Source organism: Petaurus breviceps, unplaced genomic scaffold (genome assembly GCF_028583685.1).
Source record: "Petaurus breviceps papuanus isolate PSGF00001 unplaced genomic scaffold, PetGlider_PUasm1.0 118, whole genome shotgun sequence".
NCBI classification, from domain to species: Eukaryota; Metazoa; Chordata; class Mammalia; order Diprotodontia; family Petauridae; genus Petaurus; species Petaurus breviceps.
This window is the reverse complement of record NW_027185616.1, coordinates 9,030,508-9,052,346: the sequence shown is the minus strand read 5'-3', so window position 1 is coordinate 9,052,346 and position 21,839 is coordinate 9,030,508. Positions and strand designations below refer to the sequence as shown.

Below are 21,839 nucleotides of genomic sequence, written 5' to 3'. Positions count from 1 at the left end.
TTTTTTTTGCAATTAACAAGCATTTATTTTCTTTCTTTTCCACTGCTAAAAAGAAAAAAAAAACCTTTATAACAAAAAAACATAGTTGAACAAAACAATTCCCTCATTGGCCATGTTTATTCTGTTCAATATGTGGCCATCTGGCTGTTTCTTTTTATGTATTTTATTTATGTCTTTATATCACAGTAATTTCTTTCAAATTTTAATTTATTTTAAAAAAAATTAACAATCATTTATTTTCTTTTTTGTAGTTCAGTATACTTTTTTTTTCTGTTAATAATTCCTTTATTTTGAATTCAGGTTTTAAACAGTAGTAGAAAGGTTCCCCACATGCCCTGAATGCTAAACTGAGCAGAGCTAAACCAGTGGCCGAGGCCTTGTAGATCTGGGCCACCCAGCTAGTCTCACTGGGGAAAGAAGGTAGTTAGGCAGGATGGGGGAAAAATAGTAGGCAGAGAATGATGAAAGGAGAAAGGGTAGAAAAAACAACAGCCAAAGATCAGTGGATGGTGTAGCCCACATGAGGCACCTCTACCTCCTCACCACTCTCATCATTGCAGCACAGCTTCAGGACCAATGCCTGCACATGGCGGCCAAGCTTCCTCTTTGACACCCGGCTCACAGTTCCTGTCATTGGCTGATCTAGACGTTCCTTGATCTTTGTAGCTGACGTAAAGAAAGAGTAAAGCATAGACACACCCTGGGACACCATTGTGATTTCTAATTTGTGCTCTTTCTTGAAATAGTCCAGGAACTGCTTGAGTGTCATTTCCTCACCCCCAGGCTGTAGATCCTTCATTTCGAAGTGGTCCCAGAGAGTCCATTCATGATCATAATACTTGTGTCAGGTAGTTCAATATTCTTTTGCAATGAACAAACATTTAATTTCTTTCCCTCTCTTATTCTGGCCATCTGGCTGTTTCTTTTTAATTTTATTTATGTCTTTATATCACAGTTGTTTCTTTTAAGTTTTAATTTATTTATAAAAAATTAACAATCATTTATTTTCTTTTTTGTAGTTCAATTTTCTTTTGCAACGAACAAACATTTCTTTTCTTTACCTCTCTCCCATCATAAAAACAAAACAAAACACCAAAACAAACAACCTTTGTAACAGATATGCATAGTCAAGAAAGACAAATTCCTGCATTGGTTATGTCCATTCTGTCCAATGTATATTTCATGAGATGGGTACTATGAATAATCATCAGTTTCCTGGAACTGTGTGATCATTTTTGAAGGAAAAAAAACCCACCTCTTCCTTTTCTTCTCACCTCTAACCCCCATCCCACTTTGAATCCTTCCTTGCACTAGAGAAAAAAAAACAATTAAACAAAAATATCTCATTAAAAGAGGGGCGATTAGGTGGCACAACAGACAGAGTGCTGGGCTTGGAGTCAACAAGATTCATCTTTCTGAGTTCAAATCCAACCTCAGACACTTGCTAGCTGTGTCACCCTGAATAAGCCACTTAACTCTGTTTGCCTCAGTTTCCTCATCTATAAAATGACCTGGAGAAGGAGATGATAAATCACTCTGGTATCTTTGCCAAGAAAACCTGAAATGGGGTAGGGAGGAATTGGACACAAACGAACAACAATGCCACCTGCTAGAATGATAGCGTCTGACATTATCTACAACATGCTGCCCCAGTCGTTCCCTAGTCTCTGTTTTCTAAAGCTGTGACTAGTTTTTCAATTAGTTCAAGCTTGATTTCTTTTTCAGAGTCTTCATTTACTTTGTTATAGCTGCTGTATATAATGTTCCTCTGGGTCTGTTGTTATGATCTGTACCAATTCATATAAATCTTCCCATGTTTCTCTGAATTCTTCATATTCTTCCTTTTTTGCTGCTTAAGAAACATATACCACAGTCTTTTCAGCTTCTGGCCTTTTCTTTTAGGTGGTTTGTTTTATCCTTGGTGGTTGGAAATGCCACGTGTACTTGACCAGGTGTGATAGAACCATCATAGCAATAGCTTACATTCATATGGTGCTTTTAAAATTTGTGAAGGACTTCATGTGAAAGGAGTCACCAGAGTCTTGGCTTACGTTTTTGATGGCTCAGAACTTCACTAAGACCTTAGGGATACCCTGCCTGGTATTTGAAACTCACAACAACCTTGTGAGGTACATGCTATGATTATGTTCATTTTACAGATGGGGAAACTGAGAAGTTAATCACCAACATCAAGCATTTATTAAGCACTTGTTACGGACAGCCAGGTAACACAGCAGATAGTGCTGGGCCTGCAGTCAGGAAGACAACTTCCTGAGTTCAAATCTGGCCTCAAATACTAGCTGCATGACCCTGGGCAAGTCTCTTAACCCTGTTTGCTTCAGTTTCCTCATCTGTAAAGTGACTTGGAGAAAATTTTGGGGCCCCCTCTTCATACCAGAAAAGAAGTCTGAATTAGTTTTCTTTATGAGGTGCTTATAGTATTAAAATATAAAATATGTTGATATTATACAATACTATACATATATTTTATACATTTCTAAGTTTCTAAACTTTTTCTGTGTCATCTGCTGACCTTTGTGTGCAGTCTGCAGCTTCCACAAAACTCTCCCAACATTCTCATTTAATTTCTTACATGGACCCAAGATACTTTGAAACCTCGATGGGCAAAGTTGAGATATGGAAAAGATAATTTTATGTATACACAAACACAGACACACACACACATGAAGGTTGAGGACTGAGGGAGAGACTGAGGCCTCCTAAAGAAGGTGGCATTTAATTGATTGTTGAAAGAAAGAGTGGACGTCAAGAAGCAGAGGTGATGAGGGAGAGTATTCCAAGCAGAGGGCACAGCCAGAGCAAAGGCAGGGAGATGGGAAATGAGTGTCATGTTGGGAGATATAGGAAATAGTCCAATAATGGCTGAACCATAGCACATATGGAGGGGAGAGACATATGAGAACACTGGAGAAGAAAGATGGGGCCAAGTTAACCTAGCTTCATGTAGCTACTATATGTCTGAGGAAGGATTGGAAGTCAAATGTGTCTTGTCTTTGTGTCTAACAGGTCACCTAAGATATTATCTAATCTAACTTCATCATCTTGCATATAAGGCATTCAAGGCTCTGAGAGAAAAAAAAATGTAGCTGCTTGTTGTTACGGTCTGTCCTTTGTTCTTAAAGAGGGGCTGCTTATTATGAATCAGAGGAGTTAATGGTTGGGAACGTCCTTCCAAAAGCAAAAGCTAAAATCCTGATACAAATATAAAGAATTATCATGGTTGATCTTATTGAAGAACAGATTATGGAGAAGTTTATTCTCCACAATGTAGTGAAAGGGAAGTAATCACCATCATTTTATCTTCTTTTTCTACCAGATTAAGAGTCCCACACTCTCTGGGCTCTCCAATTTGTCCTCAATATTATAGCTAATGCCGGCACCCTATTGTTTATAATAACAGCCAATAATAACCAGCATTTTTATAGTGCTTTTAGGTTTGCAAAGGATTTGACATATATATATATATATATATCTCACTGGATCTTCACAATGCTGTGAAGTAGGTATTATTAGTATACCCATTTTAGAGAGGAGGAGACTGAGGCTGAGGGATTATGATATGCTTTGTGGCTATTGACCGTAAGTGCTCAATAAAGTGCTTTATTTGCCTAGCTACTTACCTGACTTGTGTAAGTCTCATTAGTTCAAGATTGCCCTGAAACTAGGTAGTTTTTTGGCTGTTGTTGCTGAGTTGTTTCAGGACTCTCTCTGACCCCATTTGGATTTTTTGGGCAAAGATACTGATGGTTTGCCATTTCCTTCTCCAGATTATTTTACAGATGAGAAACTGAGGCAAATAGGGGTTAAGTGACCTGCCCAGGGTCATACAGCTAGTAAGTGTCTGAGGCTGGATTTGAATTCAGGTTCTCTTGACTCCAGGGCCAGCTTTCTATCCACTCTGCTGCCTACCTTGCCCTTTCCCCACCCCCAAATATTTTCCTAATCAAGTGTTATTGTTGCTATTCAGTTGTGTCCAATTCTTTGGGACTCTGGGAACCATACTGTCCATGGGGTTTGCTTGTCAGAGATGCTAAAGTAGGTTGCCATTCCCTTCTCCAGTGGAACAAGGCAAACAGAGGTTAAGTGATTTGCCCAGAATCATACAGCCAAAGTGTCTGAGGCTGAATTTGAACTCAGGTCTTCCTAACTCCAGGCGCAGAGCTCTATCCACTAGGTTACAATAGCTGCCTCACCTAGTTCATAGTAAGCCCTTAATAATTGTTGATTAGTCTATTGCTATGTCTCATCCTCTCCTCCCTCCAAACCCCAATTGGACTATAAGTTCATGGAGGGCAGGCACTGTTTTGCTTTTTAACTTTGCCTTTAAAATATCTAGGATAGTTTGTTTAATATTTTTTTTTTTACTTTGTAATTCGATCCATTCGAGTAGCTATTGTGTAGAAGGCACATTTCCCCATTGCTGAATTGGGCAATTACTCTGCCAACAAGTAGTCTTTAGAGAACTGGAGCAAGGAGTTGAGATTCGCTTAGAGTCATCCAGCCAGTATATTTCAGAAGTGTTCTTGACTCTTGGCCAGTGTCTATACCACAGCTACATTTTTCCTTAAGAAAAATAGACAATGTTTTGTTGAATTGAATTGGATAGATGGCAGTCCAGAGAGAAATAATCTCTGGGGAGCTGAATTCAGAATTACAAGACCCGAGTTCAAGTGCTGACTCTGCCGCATACTACATGTGTAACATTGGGGACTTCACTTAATCTCTCTGTGCCTCAGTTTCCTCACTTGTAAAAACAAGGGAATTGGATTAGATGTCTATCTGGAGTGCTTTCTGACCTGTGTGCTATGCTGCATGATGTCCATGCTGAGGCTGAGTTTGCCGAGGCTATGGGCTGGCCGGCTCAGGGTTCCACTCCAGCTTGTAGCCGCCCCTTTCCTGTTCCCCAGATCGTGGCATGCTCTACTTCTCCAAAGGGACCCGATACAGCTATCGCTATACCACCAGCAGTAGTACCTGTCTGCAGGGCAGTGGGGCCCAGAAGAGCAGCCTTGGGTTTGAGGGGCTGGTGATCCTGGATGTTATCAGCAGGTGCCACATGGTGCTATGGGTGAGTATCCTTGGGAAGTCCTCCCATGAGGGCTACGCTAAAGCCAATGGGGGCAGGCAGAAGCAGTCACTCTTGGGGCTTGTTCTCTATGTGTCAGAGACATAGCTCAACTGTGGAAAGCTGAAACTCCTGATAAACTGGCAGAAATTCTTGACATCTGAAGATCATAGCTCTAGGGCTGGAGGAGACTTCAGAGGTCTCCCCTTTATTTTTTAGCTTCTTGGAGGGGGGAAGGCAGGGCAGTTGGGGTTAAGTGACTTGTCCAAGGTCCCACAGCTAGTAAGTATTAAGTGTCTGAGGTCACATTTGAACTCAGGTCCTCCTGACTCCAGGGCTGGTGCTCTATTCACTGTATCACCTAGCTGCCCTGGAGGCCATCTATTTCATCACCTTCATTTACAGATGAAGAAACTGAGTCACAGGGGAGTTATGTGACTTGCCTCAGGTCACACAAGCAGTAAGTGTCCAAGACAGGATTCAAACCCAGATCTTCTAACTCCAGAAGCATCGTATCGTGTTGCCTCCCCCAATCACCAACTATGCCCAGAGAAGTTCTATTAGAAGAAATACAAAATAATGACTTAATACATGTGTCACCTAGGTTCAGAGGAAGGGCCAGACCCCAAACTTCTCCTGGTCTCTCCTGGCATTCTCAGTATGACACACCCAGGGCAACCTGAAACCAACTTGTGAAGTGGGAAAAGTTTTACTTCACTCACAGCATTTCTTGAGTGCCTGCTGTGTGCAGAGCCCTGTCCAGGATCTGCCAGGGAATGCAGAGAAATACATAGGAGCTGTGATCTTTACCTCTAAGGGCTCAATTCCTTTTTGGCAAGATGAGAGTTATAGCAAAACAAAGGGGAAAAGACTCAAAGGCCAAGGCAGGGCACAGGGTAAGTGTTCTCAAACAAGAAGGAGGCACCAGAAGAGTTCAGAGGCAGGTAAGACCCCCCAGGACGAGCGGTCCAGGAAAGGCTGAGCTGGACTGGAGCCTGGCCTGGGCAGGGCTGAGCCGGACTAAAGTTTCATGCCTGAGTGACAGGCACAGGGACCACTGACAGAAATCAGGGTGTCACAAGAGAGAGAGCAGGTCATGGATAAGAGATCTGGAGGTGTGAGGGAGCTATCTCAGAGCCCATCTATTCTAATTCCCTCCTTTTACAGATGGGGAAACTGAGGCGCAGGGAGGTTAAGCGATGTGCCTAAAGCCACACAAGCAGTAACTTTGGGGAAGATCATAGTTGGTAAACATTTATTGAGTGCCTGCTGTGTGCCAGGCCCATGCTAAGTGCTAGATCATGAATTGAATGCTTTAAGGGATCTGAGAGGTCATCAGATCCAACCCTTACATTTTTTAGATGAGGAAACCAATCCCTAAGGGGAGTAAGTGCCGGAGGGACAGGGATTTGAACCTAGGTCTTGGGACTTCAGAACCAGTGAATGTACCTTTTACTATACTACACTGCCTCCTTAGATAGAAAGAGAATGATGGGGGCGGCTAGGTGGTGCAGTGAATAGAGCACCAGCCCCGGAGTCAGGAGGACCTAAGTTCAAATCCGGCCTCAGACACATAACACTTACTAGCTGTGTGACCTTGGGCAAGTCAATTGCCCTACCTTCCCCCCGTCCAAAATAGAGAAACAGAAAAAAGAAAATGAAAGACAATGATGGTCTTAGTTTGGGGTAGAAACTGAGATTTGAAGAGCCTCTAGGATAGCCAGATGAAAAATGCTTCACAGGCAGTTAAAGATGTAGGTAAGACTTTCAGCGCTAGCTGAGAGAGAGCTGGGCCAGAGTTTCATTGGGGACTTGCCAACGAAGAGGGGATAGTTGACAGTGAAACCCCATTTCCCTTTTTTTCATTCTCCTCTTCTATTTTTCTGCACTTCCCATCCCCTCCCCCATACCATCCCCCACTGTAGCTGCCCAGGGCCATCATTCTGTCCTTGGACTGCTCAGAGCCCCCAGCCATGTTCTCCCCAACTAGGACATGCCCTGTCCTTCTGATCAATCTTACCGGTCCCATTTCTCCAGATGTCCTCTGCGGAAATAATTCTCTTGACTGACTCCTTGGACCTATTTATTAAGAGCAGTTCATGGCTTCATATTGCCTTTAAACTCAAAGGAGTGAGAAAAAGAGGGCTATCTGGGAACACTTAGAACCACAAAGCATCACCTTGGAAATGCTCTACTATAAACTTTTTGTTCGAAAATGAAGAAATTGAAACCCAAAAAGATTAGTTGATTTGCCCCAATTACTGGCTGTGTGACCCTGGGTAAGTCATTTAGCCTGTTAATGCTCTAGGTAACTCTTTAATTCATCTGAGAGGTCCCTATACCAATGAAGTCACAGATAGAATCCCTTTTCCTAGCTGGCACTAGAATCCAGATCTCCTGATTTGTAGTCTGGTGCTTTCTGCCTTGTGGAGAAGAAGAGGGAGGCCTTTCCCTCTTCTCAAATGTCATCCTTTTGGTAACTTTGCCAATTTGAGAAGCCTAACTCTGAATGCTCTGGATGGTGGTAGACATCAGTAACTAGAAGATGCTTAGTCCCTGGTGTGGTGGATTGCATTTACTCTTTAAAAAAAAATTATTTGCTTTTTGGAGGGGGGAGGGCAGGGAAATTGGAGTTAAGTGACTTGTCCAAGGTCACATGGCTAGTAAGTGTTAAGCGTCTGAGGCCACATTTGAACTCAGGTCCTCCTGACTCCAGGGCCAGTGCTCTATTCACTGCACCACCTAGCAGCCCCTACTCTTTACTGTTTTTTTTTTTTAAGCATTCGGGGTTAAGTAACTTGCTCAAGGTTACACAGCCAGTTATTTTTTTGTGTGGGTGCCGAGTATCTGAGGCCGGAACCAATCCCAGGTCTCCTGACACTGGGGCCAGCGCTCTTACTCACTGCGCCACCTGGCCACCCCTCCTAATCTTTACTCTTGAAAGAAGCCTGGTTTCTTTTAGGTCCTTGGGCCTTGGGAATATGCTTATATGAGTGGCTTTTTAAAAGCTTTACTAAGGTGTCCATATACTCTTAAAAGCCTTGGCCAAGGGAAAAAAACAAACAAACCATGGCGATTTCATCCTCTTCTGATCACCGACCTGGTTCTATTCTTCCTAGCAGCATTCTCCCCAGAGCAGGTGACTGTAGTGAGAGAGAGACAAGACTCTTTCTTTGCACAGTACATAGCATCCTAGACATCAGAGCTGTGGTTTCAGAGGTACAGGGGACTCCCAGATGAGGGAACTCCCTCTACTGATGCAGGTGGGAACCTTCCCTACAATTTGCAGTCTTAAGAGAGTTACCTAGAGCCCGAAAGGTGAAAATGACTTGCCCAGGGTCATACGATCAGGGTCAATCAGAAGTGGGGCTTGAATCCTGGTCTTTCTGGCTCAGAGGTCAGTCCTCTGTTCTACCATGCTGACTCTTTTTATCATGGTAGCAGATATAATTAAAAGCTAAATGAATTATCTTTTATAATTGAATATTATATTATAGAAAATATTAACTAACAGCATTTCCATCTTAGCTCCAAGACATCCAAATTAAGTCTTCTCTGGAATCCAAGGAAGAGCCAGTGAAGGAATTGGAGAGTTTGAGGTAAGGAAACAAGTCCCGAGGTTGCTTTCATCTGGACTGAAATGACTAATTCTACCCCAGCTTGGATCCTTGCCAAACTGGTTCTGCAAATTACTAATGCCCCTGAATGGTTTGAAAAACTCTTTTTAGGTGCTTAGACCAGGGGAGAGGCCCCTGGCGCTACTTAAGGACCATGTGACCTCCTGAAACATGGAGGAGGGTTGTCTTTCTACTTTCATCTATGTGAAACACCATAATCCAAGCAGAAAAAAATGCTCAGTGAAGGTTGGGGAACCTGCGACCTTGGCCTTGAGGCCACATGTGGATGAAGGTTCTCCAGGGTTCTCTTATTTTCTGCATAACAGCAAATACAGTAGGAATCGAGAAGCTACAGTAAGAAATCAGGTTCTGAGAAATGGATTTGCCTCTCTTCTCATGGAAGAAATTTGTTCCCTCTCTTTTCTTGAATGTTGAAGCCATATGTATGGTGTATATGTATGTGTTGTGAATGTCTACAATAGTAGAGTTACTTCTGGGCCCAGGGAGTGCTCACTCTCTCCCTATAAAGCGACCCCTCGGACTGGATTCCTACTCACATGGATTGAGGGCAGCCAGGTGCCAAGTGAGGAATCTGATTCTTTTTTTTTTCCTCAAACTTTTGCTCTCTACATTCCCATCCAAAAGACCCAGGCTGAGTCACATAAAGCTTAGGTATGGTTCATGCCTCCAGTTTTCCCTAAAAAGGAGAATACACAAAGATACTCAATGTACAGTGTAGATCAGATCTTGGACAGCTGCTTATATACTTCTAAGCCTGTGATTTTGGTAATGGAGGGAATTCCCAATATGGAAACTCTCTCCGACTTTCCCGGGGCCACATAGCTAGGATGTATAGAGGCAGGACTCAATCTTGGGTGTTCTTGGTTCCAAGGCCAGCTTTCTATTCACTAAACTTCTCATATCTTTGAGACTGTGAGCTCCTTGAGAGTTGGGATTGTCTTTTACCTTTCTCCACATACCAAGTCCTTAGCAAAGTGCCACAATACTTATTTGACTACCTGATCAGTTTCTTATATCCGTATTTTACATATTTATGTATGTACACATATATGTGTATATATGTATAGATATATCTGTATATACATACACACACATATACAACCAACTCATCTTCTTGCCTTTACAATCCCATTTCTGTCAAATTCACTTCTGTTAAGTCCCAGAACTAGCATGGGGACGGTGCAGCCAATATTCCAAAGTTCTGCATTTTCCCTCATCTCCTAACTTCCCAAAGATGGGATTTTTCTACAGAACTGCTTCTCTTTCATCATCAGGAAAAACGACTCTATTGTCTGGCTTGGTCAAGTCTAGTAATCTCCCAGCATTGTCCTACTGATCAGCTTCCCAGCCCTCCCCCAAGACTGGGACTCTTTGGAGACAGTTACTTCAAAGCTGAGAGTCAGACAGAGCTGGCCCAACCCTGGCTCTCCTCATCTCCCCAGCTTTCCTTCTTTTGCTTTTATTTTAAATTCATTTGTTAGAGCTTTTGTCTGAGGATATGGGAATGTTGAGGGGGCAGATGGATCCTCTGCTCAAAGGCTTGCTTGGGGAGGAACTGCTCAAACGGGGCGGTGATGTCTATTGTCTGGAGCTCCTCATCAGAAATGCTAAGTCACAGGGATGGAAGACATTGGGCTCCTTGAAGCCGAGGAGAGTGACACTCACTCTTCTGGGTGGTCAGACTCCATTAGCGTTTCCCCAGCACAGGCAAAGATGTGTGACCTGAGACCCAGAAAGACTGCAGAAAAATACTGGGAAAAAATGTGCTTTGGGGGAGAGACCTTGGAGATATGAGAACAGGAGAGATATAGATCATAGATTATAGAATGCAATCATAGATTGAAAACTAGATGGTCCACCTAGTCTAGCCTTCTCATTTTATACAAAAGGAAACTGAGGCCCCAAAAGGTTAAATGATTTACCCAAGGTCACACAAGTAGTAAGTAGTAGAGGTGGGACTTGAAACCAAGGTCTCTTATTTCTAAATTCATTGCTTTTTCTACTGTATCACAATTCCTCAAACACAGACCCAGAAGCTATTGAAGGGAGAGAGAATGATGGGAAGAAATCTTGGCTGAAGGGCAGGGCAGGAGGGTACACTGTAGGGAAGAAGGCTGAAAAGAGAAAGTGTGAAATTCAGATGTTATAAAAAGATCAGAAACAAAAGCTAAGCTCCTAGCTGTCTCCTGGGTCCTTCACCTCTGAGAGCCCTTCCTGGTCTAAATTTATGATTCTGTGATCCCCAACTGCTTCACTGTGGTTGGTGGAGTCAGCTTAATTCTACTTGGTTCCGCCTAGGATGACTTTGGAAAAGTTCCCACTTTCTTTTGTATTTCGTGATGGAAAGATTCCAAAGATCTGCCCCCAACAAGGAGATCCGAGCTGGGTTGTGAACTTGAAACGTGGTATCTTGAGTCTCCTTCAGACCAGCCCTGGAACCACCATCCCAGAAACCATTGATGAGGTGAGTCTGGGTACTTCTTGGTTAGGGTATAACATGGTTCCCTACAGCCTGCTAATTGCACTGAGAAGCCTGGGTGTGTTTGGTTGAAATGGGAGAAATGAAGCACCATTTTTTAGCTTGGATTCCCTGTCTGAGCAAGACCAACTACACAATTTTTCTTAGAGGGACTGAGGTCTAACTGAGAGATTCAGATCAGACATGGAGGAGGGCGTGTGTGTGTGTGTGTGTGTGTGTGTGTGTGTGTGTGTTGGAGGTGGGAGGGAAGGAGGAAGAAGGAAGAAAGGAGATGGGGGAGAGAGGAGAAATGGGGAGAAAGGGAGAGAAATCTTGATATCACTCATATGCCTAGGGCTTTGGTTCTAGGTTGACATCTTGGGAAAATGTCCTACCACATATGAGAGAAAAGGCTCCCGACTCCTGAAGATAAAGGATTTAAACCAGTGTTCTCTCCGACACCGTGGATTTACTTTTTTTCAGTCAGAGGTTCTTCCAGGAATGCCAGTAAGTGTTATTGACCCATGTTGGAGTCCCAACCTCTACTCCTGGGACTTTTCAAGAAGGAATGTATTGTTTCCCACAAACCTGCAAAGTCCATTTATTGAATCCAGCTCACTTTGCAATCAGCCACTGTTTGGACACAACTACTTAACCATTTCTCTGTCTGGTCCCAGTTCCCATCCCCACAGTTACTGATCTGCTCAATGCCTCTATAGCTTAAATTACTGAAGAAGAAAATGAGACAAACCTGGGAGGCTAATTCAAGACTCCAGTGGTCCTACAACATGGAGGCATTTTCTGAGACGTTCTGGTGCATTTCACACAGGATGAACCACAGTGTTCTCCTGGGTCTCATTCAGGACTACAAAGTGGAAGTGTTGGAAGAACCATATGACCATAGACCAACTGAGCTATAAATCCCTGTAGACCTCCATCCAACTTCGTCTGTAATTATTAGTTATTAATTATATTCAGAGTCGGAAGGAATCTTAAAGGTCGTTAATCCAAACTCCTCATTTTACAGGGTGAGGGACTGAGGCCCCAAAGCCACATAAATAGTGACTAAGCCAGGCTTTTAATATATGTCTTGTGATGACTTCAAGTCTACTGTTCTTATCTACTGACCCACAGTGCCACCTGAGAGTGCTGAGGCCTAGAGACTTAAAGCAACTTATCCAAAGCCATAGAGTGATACAGTGGCAGAGCCAGGACTAGGAGCCAGCCCCCTCACTCGAGTTCTGTGCTCTTTCTGCCCTGCCATACTTCCTCTCTAATTAAAGACATACATATATCTGTAGGTTCTATATATACATGCATATATCAACTTATGCAACCTATTTTCTTCTTAAAAATAAATTTATTTCAATGAATAAAAATCTATTTTCTCTCCCTCTCACCCACTCTTACTGAAAAAACAAACCCTTGTAACAAACATGTATAGTTAAGCAAAACTAATCCCCATATTGACCATGTCTAAAAACTACATGCCTCATTCTGCACCCTGAGTTTCTCGTCTCTCTGTCAGGAGGCAGGTAGCAGGCTTAATCGTTTGTCCACTGGACTTGTAGTTGATCATTAGGCAATCTATTTTCAGGCATTGCTCGATCTGGATGTTACAATTGTTTCATTCCCTCCCCCACCTTTTTCTTTCCTGCCTCATCTATCCTGAATTCAATAGATGTATTCATCCCAATGCCCAAAAAGCATGCTAACAGTAGAATGATGGGAAGTCTTTCCCCTGCAAAACCATTTTTGGCCATAGTGGTCCCTAGGTTAGGAGTTCATTGTCTTTGGGTCAGGGTCCGTATTCTGTTGGAGTTCTGTTGTTTTTGTTGTCTCTGAGGTATTTCCTCTCTTCTTCTCAGTCCCCACAGCCAATCTTGGCTTCAAAACTAGAATGCTACCAGAGTTTCCAGGAAGGCCTATTAGAGGACACAGCCTGCACGGAGTTTGATGTGGTCAGACCCTTTTCTGAGAAGGGAAATGGTGTGCAGACAAGGACACATTCTACGCTCAGGCTGCTGCATGTGAGGCCCCAGGCCCTGTCCAACAAAGGTAACTGCTACATCTAGATAGGATGCAGGTTTTCTGCCCTTGCCCACAAAAGTAGCTCCATAGGAGAGGGTTGGATGCAGGTATTAGAATCCCATGATTCTTCACCTGGAAAGAATCTTGAAATATTGTTGTCTTCCTTCTGTCTCCGGCCAGGACTTCCCTGAGACATTCCAGATATGTGATGAATTCAACCTGTTTTTGAAAATGTCCAGAAAAGCTTCTACTTTTATCCTTTTATTTCATGAGTTCATTCTGCTCAGCCTCCTTATTCCTGACCTATCTTATTCTGTCTCCCCTGAGGATATCCTATTCAAATGAATTTCCCTTAGGCATAAGAATTCCTTCTTAGACCTCTAGGTCTGACTGGTACAGAACACATTGAGATTTTGTTCAATTTTGGGCACCACGATTTATTTTAAATCTTATTTTTAATTTCTAATTTAAAACGCCAAAGAGAAGAAGCACTTCTATAGACAAAACAGAGCAGAAAAAGGATTGTCCATGTGGCTCCCAAGCCAACAATTTAGAAGGGACATTGACAAATGAGGGGACATCCAGTGGGAGGTGGCCAGGATAGCTGGGGTTTAGGAAGCCATAGCAGATGGAAATAGCTGAAGGAGCCTGGGATATTGAACCTAAAAAAAGAAAAATAAAACCTCTGGGGTTGGGAAGCAATACTGTTTTGTTAAAAAGAAAATAGAAAAAAGAAGAGAGTAGCCTCATTGGATGTTGTTCCAGTGGACAGAACTATAATTTGACAGATGGAGGATAAGGTTAAATAGAAATAACAAGGGATTCTGGTTTGGGTTCACTTAAAAAAAAAGTCTCCAGTACCAAGGAGGCAGTATAGGGTAGTGGAAAGAATACCATTTCTGGAGCCAGTTAGTCCATGAACAAGCTGGGATAGATTAAAAAAAAAAACAAGCAAAAACACAATCCCTGTCCAACTTAGTCCTAGGGGACGTAGGTTTAACTCCTGCCCCAGGTACTTTCTACTTCTGTGATCTTGGGCAAATTACTCGGGCCTCAGTTTCCTCATCTGTAAAAATGAATGAGTAGCTCTAGATGACCTCTGAGGTTCTATCTAGCTCTCAATTGATGTTTCCTTATTTAGTGTCCTACGGAGCGAGGTACTATGTTGCTGTGAGATGCCTTCATAGGACTGAAAACCTCTCTGGCTTCCCTTTTCTTGGCAGAATGATTATTTATTTTCCTAGATCCTGGCCTCAGTAGCTAGAACATTCTTCTTATGTTTGTGTGGGAATGGCCTTTGTTCACCAAGGACCTGGGGCTTGGGGGCTCTGCCATCCTGGCTGGTCACAAGACAACACGGTCAGACTCCCTGTTTGGGGGAAGAGTTGATTTCAGCAGAGAGCTAAGAATCTTCCCATGGAGACTCTAAGAACCAGTTTCTTTCTTCCCCCCTGGGCATGTGAATGGAAGCACAGTGTAGCCTTGGGAACATGGCTTTGGGTCTCCCAGTCAGTGGATGGGCTCCATTAAAGAATATCTGCAGAGCAATGATTAGAATATAGCTTAGTCCCAGAGGGGATGGGAGGTGAATTGTAAGTCTTCACAGTCTGCAATGGTGGCTGAGAGCAAGCTGGGACCACCTTGGCTCAAACTGGACAAGGGTTTCTAGAGACAAATCCAAAAATGGGACTTAGCTTTAAGACATCTTCTTTTTCTGCTCATGTGGTTTTACTGGTGCAGGGAATTCCTGGTGTGGAAACTGTTTGCTTGGATGGAGATGAACAACTTGTCTATAGCTTTCAGCCTGAGAGATTTGCTTGGGACACTGAGAGGTTAAGGGAAAAGCCTATGGGTACTGAGTTAGTATGTGTCAGAGGTACGACTTGAACCTAGATCTTGTTGACTCCAAGGCTAAACTTCTGCTCACTGTATCATTTTACCTCCCATAGGTCTCTACTGAAAATCAGACTCATGAGGATATTCTGGTCTTTTTTATATTTTAATTCAATTTAACAAGCATTTAGTAATAATAATAATGAGCATCGATAGAGTGCTTTAAGCTTTGCAGAGCACTTTACATATTATTATTATTATTTTTGCTTTTTGGAGGGGGAAGGGCAGGGCAATTGGGGTTAGGCAACTTGCCCAAGGTCACATGGCTAGTAAGTGTTAAGTGTCTGAGGTCAGATTTGAATCCAGGTCCTCCTGACTCCAGGGCCGGTGCTCTATTCACTGTGCCACCTAGTTGCCCCTTTACATGCTATTTCATTTGATCTTCACAGCAACCCTTGCAGATAGGGGATATTATTGTCCTCATTTTACAATTAAGGAAACTGAGGCAGGCAGCGGTTAAGTGACTTGCCTAAGATCACACAGTTAGTAAGTGTCTGAGGCATAATTTGAACTTGGTCTTCTTGTGTCCAAGTCTAGCGCCCTTGTCTACTTAACTTCCTTCCATTTATTATCCAGGTGCCCAGCAATGGGCATGTCTTGTCTCAGTTCTTACCTATTAGTCATTGGATGGACAAAGTGAGACCTAGGAAAGATCTTAATTTAGAAAGGCCAAAGACACCTACTCCATTGTGGGCCATCTCTAGGTGTGTCGGACTCTAGACTCTGATGACTCGAGGAGACACTGAGGCTGATGACTCAAATCCAGTTCACAGGCATCCAGTCCTCACTCAAATCCAATTCATGGGCAAATTAAGACATCACCCTCGTGATGTCATTGATCATGTTTTAGAGTAATGGATGAACAACAATAACTTAGAAGAGTGCTAGGCCCAAAGGCACTTGCAGAAGTAGTCTGAGACACAACTCCTTCCTTGAGGTGTTTATGAGTTTACCTTGTCAAATGAATCTCTTAGGAGGTCCCTCCTCTTCTCTTCACAAATGCTCTCATTCTCATTTTGCAGATGAGAAACCTAAGGATGAGAGAAAGTGATTTGCTCAGGTTTATGCAGCTAGTGAGTATTGGAAGGTGGGATTTGAACCCAGGACCACTGACACTATGTCTAGTGATCTTTCATTCATATCACATTCCCTCTCAGATGCAGAGAGAAGTAACTTGCCTACAGTCTCCAGCCAGGAAGTATGGGGGCAATTCCAACCCAAGTCTTCTGACTCAATCCTACAGTCTTTCTATTCCACCACAAGAGACTTTTAAAAGAAAGAATTTGGTAGAAAAGGGGCGGCTAGGTGGCACAGTGAATAGAGCACTGGCCCTGGAGTCAGGAGGACCTGAGTTCAAATCTGACCTCAGACACTTAACATTCACTAGCCGTGTGACCTTGGGCAAATCACTTAACCCCAACTGCCTTCCAAAAAGAAAAAAAAAGAATTTGGTAGAAGATGAGAAATACCCACAACCAGAGGGATTCGGAAGGCACCCTGGTTTCTGTCAAGGTCCAGCCTGCTACAATACCCCCTCCTCAAAGCCTTTCCTAATCCCCCACTGCAAAGTGTGGGATTAATTAAGCTAGCCCTCCTGAAATTGCTTTGTGCCTATTTATTTGTATACATAAGGTCATATATTTGGAGCTAAGATGAATATTAGAGGTGATCTGGTCCAATCCCCCTTTCCATAGATGAGTAAACCGAGGTAGCAAGCGGATAAGTGTCTTGGCTATCTACAGATAGTAGTAGAGACAGGATTTGAATCCATGTCCCCTGGTTTCCAATCTGGCATGCTTTCCCCTATGCTGTGATATAGTAGGTAGAGTACTGGACTTGGAGTCATGGAGACCTGAGTTCAGATCCTGCCTCAGACATTTACTAACTGTATGACACTGGTCAAAATCATTTAACTTATCTCAGCCTCAGTTTACTTACTCAAAAAATGGGAATAATATTAGTACCTGCCTCTTAGGGGTGTTGGGAAGGATCAAATGAGATTGTGTGTAAAGTGCTTTGTAAACTTTAAAGTTTATAGTATAACAGCTAGCACTTATATAGTGCTTTAAGAAAGTTTGCAAAGCACTATCCGTATGTTATCTCATTTAGCTTGAGAGGTAGGTGCTGTGATTATCCTCATTTTTTAGTTGAAGAAACTGAGTCTGAGAGAGGGTAAGGGGCTTGTCCAGGCTCACAAAACTAGTAAATATCTGGGGTAGGATTTGAACTCAGGTCTTCCTGGCTGTAGGCCCAGTGCTCTATCTGCTGAGTGTTAGCTATTTTTATTATTATTGCATCCTTCCAAAAATATGAACTCCTTGAGGCCAAGGAATATTTTTTTTGCCTTTGTATTCTAGTTTTGCACTAATAACTACTTAATTAATGTTTATTGAACTGATCAAACCAATACTTTCATTGCTACTCAAGAACATGACAATCTACTCTTCTGTGGACCATCCCAGTCATTTTTACAAACCAGAATGTCCCTCCATGGCTACAGCTTCTCTTTTTTTTGTTGCCTCTCCCAATTAGAATGGGAACTTCTTGAGGAGAGGAACTAATTGTTTTTTGCTTCTATATTTGAATACCCAGTTTTATCACAGCACAGTATAGTTAAGCTTTTCACTAAATTTGTAAGTTTGGACTTTGGTCCCTAATTTACCCCTCTAATAGGTTATGAAGTACTTGATAGTAGAAAGATCTCCCGGCTTTTTTCCCCTCCCTTATCCTCTCTCCTTCCTTCCCCCTTTCCTTCTCTTGCCTTCTCATAGAGGAGATATCTGGTTATAAATAATACTTCCCCTACTCAATCATTCTGTTTAGAATCATGGACTTGGAAGGGGTCCTTAGAGGCCAATTACAGTTATCCCTTCTACGTTGTGGGGGTGCCAATCCCCCAGCCCCCAGTTAGGTTTTTGGCTTTTGCTTTGTACCAGAAAAGAAGTCTGAATTATTATAGTATTAAAAGATAAAACATGTTGATATTATATAATACTATACAAATGTTTTATGCATTTCCAAGTTTCTAAACTTTTTCTGTCATCTTCTGACTTTTTGTGTGTTGTCTGAGGCTTCCACAAAACTCCCCTCAAATTCCCATTTGATTTCTTATGCCAACTTGCTATATATTGTCGCAACGTGGTATCCTGCAAACTAGTGCATTAACCCCCTCTATCTGGGTTTCTTGTCTCCAAAGTAGATCATGGAAAATTTTATGTGAGTAGTCTGCTGTATGAGTGGGAGAGCCTGGCCACCCAGTCCCAGGTAGCTGATGTAGCTGAATCTGTGAGGAAGCTGTGCCTGGCTCAGGCCACAAGTTTTGAGGTAAGCTGATTTTTGTAGCCCTTTCCTAGAGTCTTCTGTGGGTCACCTGGGGGTGGGAGTTTGCCGGTTAACAATTACCTTCCCAGAAAAAAATGTATATATGACATTTATACCTATATTATTTAATTTTTCTTCATTATCTAATTTAATATTTAACTTAATTTTCTTCATTATTTAATTTATTCTGCATTATAAACATGTTCTCCATCACTTCCTTGAGCCTGTTATTATTGTTCAATTGTTTTCATTCATGTCTGACTCTTCCTGAGTCCATTTGGGGTTTTCTTGGCCAAGATATTGGAATGGTTTTCCATTTACTTCTCCAGGTCATTTTATAGAAGAGGAAACTGAAGCAAACGAGGTTAAGTGACTTGTCCAGGGTCACACAGCTAGTACATGTCTGAGGCTAGATTTGAACTGGGGAAGAAGAAGCTTCCTGATTCCAGACCTGGCACTTTATCCACTGTGCCACCTAACTGCCCTTCTTAAGTCTAGAACCCAACTCTAGACAATCAAAAAATCAATAAAGCAAGCCCTAATTTGTAGCATTTGCTGATTTCTAGGGTATAAATGCTTACATAGAAAATTTAGTAATTGGCTTTCTTGAGCTTGTTCAGCTGGCACAGCACACCCTTGACTAGCTGTAAAGGTATGAGACTCCTTGAGATCAATATAAAGGGAAATCCTCTGTAGCCTACAAGAAGGTGGATTTTGGAGCAGCTAGGTGGCACAGAGAATAGAAAACTGGCCTTGGAGTCAGGAGGACCTGAGTTCAAATCTGGTCTCAGACACTTTTTTTTTTTTGCTTTATGGACAGGGGAAGGCAGGGTATTTGGGGTTAAGTGATTTGCCCAAGGTCACACGGCTAGTGAGTATTAAGTGTCTGAGGCCAGATTTGAACTCAGGTCCTTCTGACTCCAGGGCTGGTGCTCTATTCACTGTACCACCTAGCCACCCCAGGCCTCAGACACTTAACACTTACTAGCTGTGTGACCTTGGGCAAGTCACTTAAACCCAATTTGCCCTGCCTTCCCCCCTCCAAAAAGCCAAAAAAAAAAAAGAAAAAAGGTAGAGTTGGTGACTAAATCTCAAAACTCCCAATTTTCCAAGTTTGGGCTAGCATAAAAAGGGAACTGGAAGACTATTGCTGCTTAGGCATCCTGTAGCAGAGGCCTGACCACAGCTTTGAGGGTTTTCCTCCATCCAACTCAGAAACACGTGGCCCTAATTTCCCTCTTCTTTCCCACGTGTTTAAAGTAAAGAGGGGAGAACTCAGAGCAGGATACGATGGAATTGTAATGATCACAGGGTTTGAAAGAATTGGTGAGGTTCAATTCCTGCCTCCTGTATGGATGGACCAAATAACTAGAAGGTACCTGAAGCTGAATTTGAACTTGGGTCTTCCTGATCCCAAGCCCAATATTCTTTCCACTGCGTTACCCTACTTCACAAAATTGTTCTGAGAATCAAATGAGATTGTGTACAAAGGGCTTTGGAAATCTTAAATGTCAGTTATTGTTACTGGGTTGTTCTTTGGCTCCTGGCAATCTGTGAGCCAGAAGGACCCAACGGGATCTCCCTCCCTCCCATTTCGAATGTCCAGGTGCAGAGATAAGGGCTCAGTAGCCTTATGAGAGGAGAAGGGAGGAATTCTCGAAAGTGACTAAGAAGTGATAGCACACTCAGTATTTCTTCTCCCCAGCTTTGTGTCTTCATTTCCTGCCTTAAGGAAAGTGGTCAGTATACAAAGTACTTTTCAAATCTGTTCCATGATAACAAAGACCCAGCTTTTTAATGGCAAGATTCTTATGGCGATGCTACTGTGAGTCGTTTTCAAGTGTCCCTGACTCTTTGTGACCCCATTTGGGGTTTTCTTGCCAAAGATACTAGAGTAGCTTGCCATTTCCTTCTCCAGGTCATTTTATAGATGAAGAAACTGAGGCAAACAACAGGTTTAAGTGGCTTGCCCAGGGTCACACAGCTAGGAAGTATCTGAAGCGGGATTTGAATTCAGGAAGATGAGTCTTAGCTGTCCCTGATGCTACTATATATGGCTGCAAATTTAAATAATAAAAATGTGAACCTTAAAACACTATATAAATGATAACATAATTTATGATATAATATTATATTATAATTATATAAAGTTAATATATATTACTATATATTTATACATAATAATTTATGATACTTTAAGGTTGAGTGCTACATAAATGTATCATTTATTGCAACTGTATATGATTACAAATTTAAATAATAAAATGTGAACCTTAAAATACTATATAAATGATAATATAATTTATGACATAACATAATTATATGTAATTAATATATAATATATTACTATATATTTATACATAACAATAACTTGTGATACTTTAAGGTTATCAAAGTGCTACATAAATATATCATTTATTACAACTATATATGATTACAAATTTAAATAATAAAATGTGAACCTTAAAACATTATATAAATATGAATAACATTATAATTAATTAATATGGGATATATGAATATATTATATAATAATAATTTATATGATACTTTAGGGTGATTAAAGCATTAGATAAATGTATCATTTAATCGTCACAGTTCTAGGAGGCAGGTTCTATTGTTGTCCCGTCATTTCTTAAACGTCCAACTCTCCATGACCCATTGCCATTATTATCCCCAATTTAAAGATGAAGAAACTAAGGCCAGCTGAGGTTAAGTGACTGGCCCAGGGTCAAATAGCTAGGAGGTACCTGAAGTTGAGTTTGAACTTGGGTCTTCCTGATCCCAAGCCCAGTATTCTTTCCACTGTGTGGAAAGCTGCTGATCTTCTCTATTATCTATTAAGATGGGCCACCATGGGTGTCTTGGGTCTTATATTCCATAAGAGCTTCTCTGTTATTGTAGACTTTGGGGTATCATGCAAATAAACATATGTGTGTTTGAAAGAGTAAAGTGTCATGCAAACCTTTTGGATCCAGAAAACTAAGAGCCCCAACGGAAACTGGAAAAGTCATTTCATCTAAGTTTCAGCTTAGACATCCTCAAAGGAGAGGCAGCATGGCAGAGGATATAAAATGCTAGGGTTGGCATTGAGAAGACCTAGGTTCAAATGCCACCTCAGACTAGCTGTGTGACACTGGTCAGGTCACTGTATCTCTGTTTTCTCTTTCGTACAGTGAGGTCCTCTGAGGATAATGATGCCTACCCTTCCCAGAGGCATTCTGAGGGTCAAAAGAGATGACCTAAGTAAAGATAAACCCGAGTAACCATAATGTGTTCTCTCTGTTATTAGAGAGTCCATATAGCAGAGTGGTTAGAGGACTGATTTACAGTCAGGAAACCTAAATTCAAGCCTTTCACCTCCTTACTAGCTCGTCTCTGATCTTTAGCATGGGGATAGTCCTAACAGTTG

The 21,839-nt window shown here is 42.0% G+C and overlaps 1 protein-coding gene across 1 annotated transcript in view; it reads left to right on the top strand.

Moving 5' to 3' along the window:
* Window positions 1-21,839, top strand: part of LOC138160939 (uncharacterized) — a 183,445-nt gene that overhangs the window by 3,720 nt on the left and 157,886 nt on the right. The window contains exons 3-8 of the mRNA XM_069087743.1: window positions 4,929-5,089; window positions 8,615-8,685; window positions 11,023-11,188; window positions 11,552-11,689; window positions 13,051-13,240; window positions 18,303-18,430. Coding sequence (XP_068943844.1) covers window positions 4,929-5,089; window positions 8,615-8,685; window positions 11,023-11,188; window positions 11,552-11,689; window positions 13,051-13,240; window positions 18,303-18,430 — 854 coding nt within the window. The remainder of the gene's footprint in view (window positions 1-4,928; window positions 5,090-8,614; window positions 8,686-11,022; window positions 11,189-11,551; window positions 11,690-13,050; window positions 13,241-18,302; window positions 18,431-21,839) is intronic.